This window comes from Leptopilina heterotoma, unplaced genomic scaffold (genome assembly GCF_015476425.1).
Source record: "Leptopilina heterotoma isolate Lh14 unplaced genomic scaffold, ASM1547642v1 Lhet_21, whole genome shotgun sequence".
Taxonomy (NCBI): Eukaryota; Metazoa; Arthropoda; class Insecta; order Hymenoptera; family Figitidae; genus Leptopilina; species Leptopilina heterotoma.
In genome coordinates, this window is record NW_025110925.1 from 271,448 (window position 1) to 284,149 (window position 12,702).

Genomic DNA, 12,702 nt, shown 5'->3' on the forward strand with positions numbered 1-12,702 from the left:
AAAATACAAATTTAACAATTCAGCCCCAGGAGCTGAAAAGCTGTTGAACAGCAATGATTTATAAATTGGAATTATCAGATCATCGCCATTAACTTGGTTTGAAGGATACGGAGCCACAATGTTGTCCTCGCAGCATAATCCTCTGACGATAAGATTTTTATGGTTTTTAAGTTATGAAGAATAAATACGAGTATCAATTCAGGGGAACAGTGCAGACTTATTTAATAATTCCAATTAATTATTTTAACTGAAGTTTCCCTTTACATTTGTATTTTTTAATTTTTATAATAGAAATTTTTTCATAAAATAAAATTTATTGTTAACTTGAAAACAGGTTTTAAAAAATGTAGTAGACATTTTTTAACTTCAACTTATATTAGTGACATATGTAGGTATCTTCGTCATAATTGTAAAAGCTTTAATTTGCCTTGAATTTTTTTCATTTCAGTGTAAATTTGTAGAAAAAAAATTATGTCTGAATGTCAAACTTTACAACTTAATCCATTAATATAGTAATCACAGATTTTGAATAATTTGAAAAACATTAAAGTACTCTAAGAACGTTTTTTTAAATTTTTTTGATTGTCTTTCTGGACGTCTGATTTCATTTCTTTTTGGACGTTTACTGATCGAGAGAAGAGGTCCTTTCCATAGTTAGAAAGATTTGAACTTTTAAATCTTTTTTTAGATCTCATAGAGATCTTATTTTTTAACAGTGTGTAAGTCATGTTTGATTGGGCACACGTTTTTCTAAGGATCCCTTAAAGTAAATCTCTAACTTGCGAAGTATCTGATTGTACAAGAAGAGTTTAATTAGAACTTTATAATATAAGTTTCTTAAAATGAATTTTTATTAGAGGGTTTTAAACATACTTTCTATAATCTTCTTCTTTTATTTAAAGTTCTTTACTTAAATGCATTATTTTCAATTTACCTATGGTCATAAAGAAGCATTTTTAAGTTATTAAATTAAACATCAAATTAGCAAATAAAAATTAAATTATTAGTTATTTTTTTATAATATGAACCCTAAAATCGAAACTTGTGAATAGAGAATAAATTCTACTTTTTAGTTGAACGCAACTGATTGTTGATATTTCACAGCATTTATTTTCCATTTAGATCGGTCAAATCAAGAATAGCTTTTATTGACACAGTAAATTGTGAGGTACTAAAAAGCGTCGCAGATAAAATTAACAACAAAAAGAACTAAAATAATCCATTTTGAAGTTATTTTCTACTATGACTGAAATTTTACTTCAACTCAAAACCATGTCAACGATTACTAACTATAACTAACAAACTAACTAATTAACTCAGTTACGAACTAACTAACGAACTTACTAACATACTGACTAACTTACTAAACTAACTTACTAACTGACTTAATAACTTACTAACTAACTTACTAACTAATTTTCTAACTCACTTACTAATTAGCTAACTTACTTACTTAACTTAGTTACAAACTAACTTAATAACTCACTTTCTAACTAACTAACAAATTTAATTACTAATTAACTTACTAACTTTCTAAATTACTTAAAAACTTAATTACTAATAATTCAATTAACTTTCTATCTGATTAACTTACTTAACTTAGTTACGAACTAACTAGCTCACTTACTAACTTACTTACTACCTTACTAAGTTAATTAAGTTTGTAAGTTAGTAAGTATGTTAGTAAGTTAGTTAGTAAGTTAATTAGTGAGTTAATTAGTAATTAAGGAGGCTCATGATTATTCCCCAAATGTCATTTTACCGAATTGCATTTATCCGAACTGTTATTTTAACGAAATGCCACTTTTGCGAAACGCCATTTTTACGAATTGACACATTTGCGAAGTCATTTTTTCGAAATTTTATTTTTACGAATTGTTTTTTTTACGAATCGTTATTGTTCCGAACTGACATTTTTTCGAATTGTCATTTTTACGTAATGTTACTTTTGCGAATCGATATTTTTACGAATTGTCACTTTTGCGAAAAGTCATTTTTGCGAATTATCATTTATGCGAACTGCCATTTTTTCGATTTGTTATTTTTACGAATTGTCACTTTTACGAAATGTCACTTTTGTTAATCGACATTTTTACGAATTGTCACTTTTGCGAAAAGTCATTTTTGCGAAATATAATTTTTACGAATTGTCATTTATGCGAATTGTCATTTATGCGAACTGAGATTTTTTCGAATTGTCATTTTTACGAAATGTCACTGTTGCGAATTGTCATTTTTGCGAAAATTGCTATAGTAAATCTATATATGCATACAAGTTTACTACAGCAATTTTCGCTAAAATGACAATTAAAGGGCTACATAAAATAAGGGGACGAACGCGTAGTTGAAAGGGATAATAATTATATCAGTCAGGTAGCAGCGAGCGGCTCAAGGCTTGTCACTGCTAACCCGACTGGTAGTATCCTTTCCAAGCTTCGAGTTCGTCCCCTTATTTTATGTAGCCCTTCAATTCGCAACAGTGACATTTCGTAAAAATGACAATTCGAAAAGATGCCAGTTCGCATAAATGACAATTCGCAAAAATGACAATTCGAAAAAATGACTTTTCGCAAAAGTGACAATTCGTAAAAATGGCAATTCACAAAAGTGACATTTTGTAAAAATGACAATTCGAAAAAATGACATTTCGAAACAATAAAGATTCGCAAATGTGTCAATTCGTAAAAATGTCGTGTCGCAAAAGTGACATTTCGTTAAAATAACAGTTCGGATAAATGCAATTCGGGAAAATGACAGTTCGGTCAAATGACATTTGGGGAATAATCATGCGCCTCAGTTAGTAAGTTAGTTAGTAAATTAGTAAGTTAATTAGTAGGTTACCTTAGTTATTAAATTACTACCTTAGTTACTAACTAACTTAGTAAGTTAGTAAGTTATTAAGTAAGTAAGTCAATTAGTAATTATGTTTGTAAGTTGGTTAGAAAGTTAGTAATGTTCTTGGTAAGTTAGAAAGTTAGTTAGTTAGCTGGTTAGTTAGTTTGTTTGTTAGTTAATAAATTAGTTACTAACTAACCATTGTCCCTGGTGAAACTAAATTCTACGAATTTTGACAAATCGTTAATTTAGTGATTTATTTAAAGTAAAATTTCATTCATAGTAAAAAATAACACCAAAATGGATTATTTTAATTCTTTCTGGTGTTAATTTAATCCTAAAGGGATAAAGCTGTTGCAGATTATTTTAATCCATTCTTGTTTTATTTTAATAACACCTTACGATTTACTGTGTGATAAGTGGCGTAGTATCGAAATCTACACTATATGACTACTATTTGCCAATTAGAAAATGATTCAGAAAGAAATTTGTGAAATTAAAAATCAAATGTTATTTCATTTAAAAACATGGACTTCTTCCACGAACAGGTACACTTGATTTGACAAAAGATAAAACAATGATCTTTTTAAAGTGCGCATTATGTGTAGGGATGTGCATTAATATGCAACAAAGGTTTTATGGTTAATAATATGTTAAATGAGGCAAACGTTCAATTTCCAGAATCTATTTTTAGACAAATTTTTATTTACATACAAAATTGTTCTAAATGAAAGCAAGATTTACCATTTAGGAATCAAATGTGCAAAAATTTTGCATTCAAATTCGGCAACATTTTTAAACAGTAAAACACAATATAAAAATTTAACTTTAGGTGTTTCTTATAGTCCAGGAACCGCTCTTTCAAATGGTAGGTACATCAGCGAACACTGAAAATTTAAAAATAAACGAATTGCAGTTAGTTAATTAAAAAAATATCGTGTTTTGAAAATTTAGATAAAGAAAGACTGATTTTAATGCCTATGAGTATATTTATCAATTTAACGTACTATTTTTAATATCGTATTATTTCCTAATATATAACCAACAGTGGTCTTCATCTTACCATATTCCAATGTCGTTTTTAAAAAATTCAAAATGTCGGATTGAAGATGGCGCAGGAAAAAGTTAAAATTTCATTGAATTCACTCAAAATGGTGAATCCAAGATGGCGGATGCAAAAGTAAGAACAAATATTAATTAAGAAAAGAACTTTAAAAATCTATATAATTTTTCAATTAACTAACTGCAATTTGTACTATAAGAAACACCTAATGTCAATTTTTTTTATTGCTTTCTATTGATTAAAAATATTGCCAAGTTTTAAGTAAAAAATTTTTGTACATTCGATTCTTAAAAGTTTAAATAGAAATTCACTTAATTGAAAAGTTGAGTCAAATAAAAATTCGGTTATATACAAATTTTATTAAGTAGAAATTTAAACCGGCGCGGCCCTAAATCATGCTCAGTAGAAATAATTAAACTTGTGATCATTATTATATGAGAAATATTAATAAACTTTAAAATTACAAATATTTTAAATTTTAATATCGTGTAATAATTGTTTTTGTGAATGATTTCTTCTACTCTAATCGGAAGCCAAAGTGTGCTTAAAATTGCATATTACATTTAAAAGGTATAAGTAACTTAGAATTGTCTTTCTGTAATTATATATATATAAATCTCACTAGCGGATCTTTGATTACTTTCCCACATAACACAACATATAGTAATAATATTGCACTGCAATATTGATTATTGAATATATTTGAGTCATTATTACATGACAATATTACTTCAACTTGAATTGTTTATGCTTACAGTCAATAATAATGTGTATCTATGGGAATATTGCCTAACTTGTACCTTGAGAGAGAGAGAGTTAAGTTAGAGGAAATTTTGTCCTATTATTTGATATTGCCATTATATGTTGAGATATTTGGGATCATTTAATTTTTAATAGATCTAAATATTCTATACAAAATGAGAAAATTGTCTTCTGAAAGAAATAATTCATTAATTTATATATTATTTTGTGATAAAACAAGCTCTTTTGAATTCGTTTAAAGTTTCATTTTATCTAAGTCAGCAGTCTATACTATCGGTCTACATAATTATTACAACTTCAAGACATAAATCTTCAGAATCACATATTTCGTAATTGTTAATTTTTCGTTAAACACATTATACCACATTTTTTTAGTTTTATAAAATCTATAAAAAAATTTGTAACAATAGCTTTGTTACTGTTTTTGTTTTAAATTGAGTAAAAAGTTTTCTTTTGATGCCAAATCGAATGAAGTGAAATAAAATACAACTTTACTATACTTAGGGTTTCGATACTGTTCTGATAATTTTTACGCAATTATGTAATTGTTGTCTATTATCGCAAAATTGAGGTGGAGGTGCAAATACTAGATCGGATGAAATTACAGTACATGACTCTTCTGCATTAAATCCTGGAGGTGGTGGAACAAAAAGATCGCTACTTTGATCTTCTGCTTCAGCTTCTATTGGCGGTGGGAGTTGTGTAAGACTAACAGCATGACGCGTGAGTATACCACTACTTCCGTGGTTAAATCTTTTAATACTGCAATTTTCTTTGTCGGATGATTTTTCATTTGCATGATGTCGAGTTTCACCTTTTCGTGTCGTATCATCAAATCCTGATGGAGGACCAACAGGTATGTCCTGATCTGAACTCACACCACTTGAACTATTATCTCCGTCTTCGGCAAAAGAATGTTTCGTCTAGGACAAAAAATAAGTAAAGTAAGAAATACCTAATCATTAACAAATAATAAATATATAAACAAAAAAAAAACGAAGATGATGCTGATCAAAATTGCTCTTCCTATCATTTTCTCTGTTCCATTACATAGGTATAACAAATCTTTTAGAGTGCTAAAGAAACTATTGTGAAATACTATATTAACCCACCTTGAGTTGTTTTTTTACATGTTGAATTTCTTCTATGCTAAATGAGTGTGGCAAAGATCCAGAATTATATGAATTATTACTTTCACTATCACCAGATGCATTAGAATGTTCAGATGTTTCTTTATCTGGTTCTATTTTTTCAGTAGGCGTAGTCTTATTTACTTCTTTTTTCTTATTAACTATATCAATTTTCTCTAAATTATTTTCTGCTTCATTTTCAGACTCACTGAGACTGTAGTCAGGCTCAGGTAGTGGTGGTACTGCATTTGCATTGTAGGACGAACTATCCATATTAGACAATAGATTCATTGCTGAAAAACTAGTGGTAACATTTTTATCCATTCTTTCTTTAAAACCTCCATTTTTATTATCATTTTTTACACTTTTTAAAGGTTGTGCGTATTGGTTAGTTTCTAATTTTGAAATTTTTCCATTGAAATTCATGTCGGATATACCATTACTGTTCTTTTTATTTATATTCTTTATAAATTTGAACGATGTACTTTCTTTTGAAACTCGCACACTATTAGGTTTTCTAATGTGCTGTTTCATTGATTGAGTGGATATGTATTGAGAGCGATATCCAACAGATTTTAAGTCTTTGGGAGACGCATATAATTTTGCACTGCTCAGTGGGCGGAAGCTTGACATGACACTTAACCTTCCGCTTTCAGTAGCAGCTGCCAGTTCTGCAAAGTAATAAATTAATTATTTTTTTATTATTCTACAATTATTGCAAATTAGTTTTTTAAGCATTAGAAATTTATTCGAAAAATATTTATTTTTTATCCCACAGGTATTAACAAACCCCTTCGATCAATTTTTAAAAATCTTTAGCCATATTATATATAATAGTTTAACTTTAAATACCTTTAACTTGTTGTATGTGAGCCATATTATCGTAAACAGATGCAGAATTATTTATATCGGATGCGTTAGAGGTGGTGTTTAAATTACTTAATTGATCAACTGGAGGAGGTGGTGGCGGATGACTTGGTGGTGGATATTTATTAAAAAATGTCATCATGGAGACATCTTCTTGGCTACGATGGCATTTTGGAGCCAGACAAGTTGATTGTGCCTGTATATTTAAATCTGGAGTACTGTGAAAATCTCGATGAAGATCCAAACTTTCTCTCAAGCCATTTAAAATGCAAAGTTCCGAATTTAACTGAAACTGAAATGATTTTTTATAGCCTGGGAATGAAAGTCCCCTTCAAAATGTAAGTATTTCGAGATTTCGCATATTCTCCAACTAATAGGTTCTTTCAGTATAAACTTAAGATGGTTAATTTAATTTACCTTAAGCTCTGCATTGGTCACACGTGTGGAAGATGGTCTTATTCTCAAACTCATACTTCTTGGTTGCATTAAAGTTGTCTGAAAGGCATTAGATCCAAGGAATGTTTGTTGCTGCAGATAAATTGAATCAATACTAGTTGATTTTAAATCGGAAGGAACAACATTATTCCGATTTTCTATTTCAATGCCACCTTCTAAAAAATAATTATCACATTTATGAACTTTGAACATTTTTATATATTCAATCAACTACTTTTTTGGCTGTTTTAATATTGAGTGCACAATAGACAAATATTTTTTGAGCAGTGCAAATATACATACAAGTTTGCACTGATGAAAAATTTTGTGCTAAGTTCTATCAACTTACGGTTAAAATCGTTTGATAATAACTTTATTATTCGTGTTCTTTTTGCATCACAAAATGTATTAAGATACAAACATAATTGTCTTACCTAAGCCAGCAACCATGGACCTTGCTCTTGCTCGTCCAATACTCAATGTAGTTTTAGGATCTCTTCTAGGTGGTAGTGGAGCAGGAGATCTGCCTAAAGTTCCACCGGCATTAATATTATTATTTCCTTTACGTGGTAAAGTAGCGTATTGTCTTTGAAAAGATTGACCAGTTAGTTTAGTTCTTGTTGAATGAGAACTCGAATGATTCATTATAGGAGAAATAACAGTCATTCTCACTAATTCTCTCGATTGTTGAATGAGTTCCACTACATGGTCATGAGAGGCGACAGTTACATCTTCTCCGTTAATCTAGAATAAACACAAGTACTTTATAATTAAATCTGTAATAGAAAGGCCTAATACGGTTAATAGACTTGTTTGAGAGTACCTTTATGATAAAATCGCCCTTTTTTAATCCAGCCAGGTCGGAGATTCCACCAAGATCAACATCTTCTAAATACTGTGAAGCTGGAAATTCAGCAGACGGTGCAAAACCAATTAATGCATGAGATTTTGCGCCTCGTAAAACAAAACCGAAACCCTTTTTGGAACGATGTAGTATAACTGTTCGAGCTTGAGCTGGGACTCTAAAAAAATTTTATCAAATAATACACAAATTATAATTCATTATAATTTCACTGCACATATAAGCAGTAGTTAAAATTCAACTCCTTTTTGGCGTCGAATATTTAATCATAAATTTTTACTCTCTACTTTGATTACTGTTTGCTTCCTATATTTTTTCAGTGCACCCAAAAAGCACTATAAATAACACATGATGTCACAGTCTGAAAAAAATTATTAATAATAATGATGTCATGCAATGAATTTTCAATTTAATCTACTTCTCATTCTCAGTGAACTAATACAGATCGTTGTTCTTTAGAAAACATCACTGTCGAGGTAGCAAACTTTATTAATAATTTCAGCCAACAAGTCGAAAAACTTCAGCAACACCACTTCATTGCCAAAGTCAAAGAATCTTTTTGAAAAACTTTTTAAAACGAAAAATAACGCCAAGCTAAAAATTGCAGGAAAGTTTTATTAAATTATTCCTGATTTTTTTAAGACCTGAGAAACAGTGAGAAAGAGTTTAAATATTGAAAATAAATAGCGGACGCCCCAAAATACGTGGAGTAGTGTACTTTCTTTGTTGCCGATGTGGGGCTAAGTTATACAGGCACTTTACACCAGGGAGTATACTTACGATTTTTTTAATCTTGGAGCAGTGGCAAAGTATATTTGTGGCGTCTCTCTCCTCCCAATAACTCTAGTACAATTATCTCGAACTAATGGAAGACCAGTGGTGATGCTTGAGTTGCGTAATTTAACTTCTTCAACACAATGTGCAGGGAATAATCCCATACCCTGATCTCTAAGAATACCCTCTAATAATCCACAATCAGTAGCTCCTGTCACTGAAAAATGAATGTTATTTGATTCATTTAACAATTCCTTATGACAAGTGACTACCCTCAGAGTACAGGATCTTGTTGTAAGTTTGTAGTATGAAGTAATGGTGTTGATAAAAAGACACCGCCGTATGGTTCTAACTAATGGGATTTTCTGATTAGTCCGCATACCACCAGGACCCTTGCCGGATCTTGGTAAATTATCTCAGGGTCTACCATACAAGTACACCGTAAGCATAAAAACTTTACGTTTAATCTATACTACATTCTTACAACAACATATTTCTCATTTTTTGTTCAATATATTTCTTTCGTTTAGGAAGGACAATTTTTAATGGTAGTAAACCTAGCTGAACAAAATGGAATAACTTAGCATAAGCATAGGAAAATTAACGTCTGGAAGACACCATAAAGAAAAAATAAAAGATGTCTTTCAGACATTACATGACTGGTCCAAAAGATCCAAATAAGTGAAGAAATTATGTAAAAATAAATACCTTCTAATAAATCTCCTTCACTAATACTTAAATGTCCAGGAATTGCACTGCAATAACTTTCAACACATACAACTGTAGACCCAGGTATAGTCGATGAATTTGTATCGGATTGTGAAGTCCCAAATCCAGAACTATCGCTTATTACATCAGATGCAGTATCTCCTATACTTTTATCTGCAATAATCATTTTTTTTTTTATTTAAATAATAACGTAGAAATGTTATACTCCCCACATATTCGGATATTTAACTTATTTCATATTTTAAACCAAATAACTTTTGTTTTACGCATAAAATTAAGTGTTTTGAATATGTATGGGGACAAAAGAAAATTTATTATCTTGTCATTTGGTGGTAATTTAATTATTCGCACAATGTGCCTTCACTAAATCAAGCAGATGCGTCCTCATGTGTACACGTGACGACAAAATGCATGTTTTAAATTTAGGTAACTTTTTTTCTATTAAAATTAAATTAAAGAGATGAATATATTATTTGTACTAAATAAAAGATATCATAGGATAAAGTGCTGATAGATTTCCCGCACGGATAGATATCCCCTTTATTAGATTATTTTTTAAATTTGCAACAAAAAATTGACTCAAGATTGTCTAAGATAGCAAAATGTCTACTGTATATGTTTAGCTTTCCGTGAAAGATTGTAAGCTTGCGATGACAGGTTCCTGAAATTTTTACATGATTATAATTTTACATGATTTACAAGATTCTAAGGAATTATTGATGTTAGCTGATTACGCAGGGTTTCAAGTGACACGTGACACGCTCGAAGTGCATCACTAGACAGAACCCCGATGATGTAACTCGGACGGTGAAATACGGTGGCTTGGGATTACAGAGGTTAAGCATCGTTGAGTGCGGTTATTAATTGACGCTGCGGAACGCTATAGCCTCTGGTGTTTTTCACTGCGATCGAGATATATCAAGTGGGAGGTATCACGTCTACGCTAATTTGTACAGTTCTGATGACTATCTAAACATTCATACATGACTTGAGAGTCTCAATAACCCGGTTGTACCAAAGAGAAGGTTTTCCTCTCCCCTGGACAAATATCCAGATAATTTTACCGTTTATTTTTTGTAAAAATATTACGTAACAATGACGATTGTGTTATGGTTTTCTGTAGTTCATCGAGAGCCGGATAGGTTACCTACCTATGGCGTCGGGGAAGTTCCCTAAAATGGATCTCTGGTATTATTATAAATTTTTCTCTTTGTTATAATTCAGCTTACAAACAATCAAGATTTTAATGAAACTGTTTTCACTATGAAGGGTTAAGTAGGAAAAGGTAAATTAAGCTAGAGAAACAGAGGAAAACTGCGTAGTCGCAAACTTAACTATTCCTCTGTTTCCCCAGTTTAATTTATCCTTCCCTACTTTACCCTCTACGATGTATATTCAGGTTCAATAATGTAAACGTTAACCATATCTGTATGACCAAGAAAGGCGTCAATGTGTAGCCTAATACAGAGCGGTAAAAATGAGAATAACGGCGTTAAAACTAGGGTCACGTTACCAATTTCTGCACGGAGTATTAAAATAAATCCTATTCCTATTTTTTATTTCATCACGAAACAAATCATCAAAAATAGGTGTCGTTTTCTGTCTCTAGAGTAGTGTTACCCCTTAATAACCGAGAAATAGTTCTTTTCTCATTTCTACTGCTCTGACCAGGTCATCATATATCGTCGAAAAAGTTATGGACATTTCTTCAGATACAAATTTTTGTGCTGTAAGGGGAATATTCAAAAAGGAAGAAAATCTCCACGAGGAAACAAGGTATTTATGAAATTGACATAGAAATTTCTACTTCAACTTGTCTGCGGTTTATAACTATTTATTTTAATTAGTATTAATTATAATTAAAATTTTACTAATAAATAAAAATTATTATATACAATAAGATATTGTAATCTATTTGGAGCAATGTAATCTAGATGGTACAGTTCTTTTGCTGATTCTCAGGAAGCATATTTAAAAAAAAAAAGATTACCTGTGACAATGCTGACCGAGTCCTCACCAGAAGGTAAATTGCTTCCTTCAGATAGACTGGAACTTGCTGAACTAAAATGTGTCAGACTTCTACTGCTTGGACAAGGTGAAGGAGGCATGTCTGTTGTTTTGAGAATGTCAAAACGATGTTGTAACTCTATTCGATGATCCTCTGATCTTGGTATTCCTTCTATCCTTAAGTTTTGATAATGCTCATCATATGTCGATCTTAAAAGGGGTTTTTTCGAATTGTTTAAAAGCTCAAATTCTTTTTACCGTTCATGCGCATTGTGATGGGCAAGAGACAACATATTTTTCTAAACATTGTAATATGAGAACTCGATGATTTGTGAAATAAATTAATTGGTAAAAGCCGTTTCAAATTGTTATTAAGCTAACATTCCACTGTAGTTTTGGCATCAAGCTCACTTTACTCAATTGTAATGTTTCAATGAACGTTTCATGATTAGAGTTCACAATAAATATTAAAAATGTTAGTGTCTTGAAGTATACAAAAGCTGAAAGCGAATAGGAATGCGAAATAAGTGAAATGTATCAGTCGCTAATGCATTTACTATATGAATGACCGGGCATTAAACGATACCTAAAAGTTCCACAAAGACGTCCCGTAAAAAGTTACTAGTCTTTATTATTTTGAGAATAATATGAAATAAATGGTCACTTTCTTGTGGTTATTAAATTTGTGGTTTCTTTCGATTATAATTCCCTAACTCCATATATTTTGATGCACTGAACACGCATTCGAAGTCAAATTTGGTCCATCACGTCAGGATTCTTTTCTAGCTACAAAAAACTAATGTGTCCGACGACGAGTTGACATTATCCTCGTCAAAGTCGGAAAGCTCTCATACTTAGACCTAAAGAGGAATGACTGTTATCACCCCTAGGTGATAACAATTATAAAATTTTAAACGATTCAAAAGTTCATTTTGTTGTATTAACTTCACAACATACATGTGACAGCAATGCAGATGCATTTTGTATCATATTAAATTAAATAAAACCTGTCAGCTCGTCAGATCAACGATTTACTTCTCTTTTCAGCCTCTAATACCTATTGCGAAAAAATCCATTTCTGCAGTTTTTAGGTTCAAAAGAGGATTCAGAAGTGTTAAAGAGGCTTGAAAGAGGTTAAAAAGGGGTTTTTGGAGAACTAAAAGAGATTTCAAATTTTGACTCGGGGAGTTAATAATACGATTACAAACTTTCAAAAATTGGGGTACTTGATAAAGTTT

At 30.8% G+C, this 12,702-nt stretch overlaps 1 protein-coding gene across 10 annotated transcripts in view; it reads right to left on the reverse strand.

The window, feature by feature from the left end:
• Positions 1 to 3,919: 3,919 nt before the first annotated feature.
• LOC122501499 (SH3 and multiple ankyrin repeat domains protein 3) overlaps positions 3,920 to 12,702 on the reverse strand; it is a 30,141-nt gene continuing 21,358 nt past the window's right edge. For 8 of the 10 annotated variants that reach the window (XM_043611011.1, XM_043611013.1, XM_043611015.1 and 5 more), the window contains 9 exons: positions 11,448 to 11,674; positions 9,437 to 9,610; positions 8,735 to 8,945; positions 7,916 to 8,114; positions 7,527 to 7,836; positions 7,075 to 7,268; positions 6,643 to 6,949; positions 5,773 to 6,461; positions 3,920 to 5,583 (listed from right to left, as the gene is read on the reverse strand). In XM_043611011.1, coding sequence (XP_043466946.1) covers positions 5,161 to 5,583; positions 5,773 to 6,461; positions 6,643 to 6,949; positions 7,075 to 7,268; positions 7,527 to 7,836; positions 7,916 to 8,114; positions 8,735 to 8,945; positions 9,437 to 9,610; positions 11,448 to 11,674 — 2,734 coding nt within the window. In that variant the 3' untranslated portion in view covers positions 3,920 to 5,160. The remainder of the gene's footprint in view (positions 5,584 to 5,772; positions 6,462 to 6,642; positions 6,950 to 7,074; positions 7,269 to 7,526; positions 7,837 to 7,915; positions 8,115 to 8,734; positions 8,946 to 9,436; positions 9,611 to 11,447; positions 11,675 to 12,702) is intronic. The other 2 variants (XM_043611018.1, XM_043611017.1) reach the window with 1 other exon arrangement.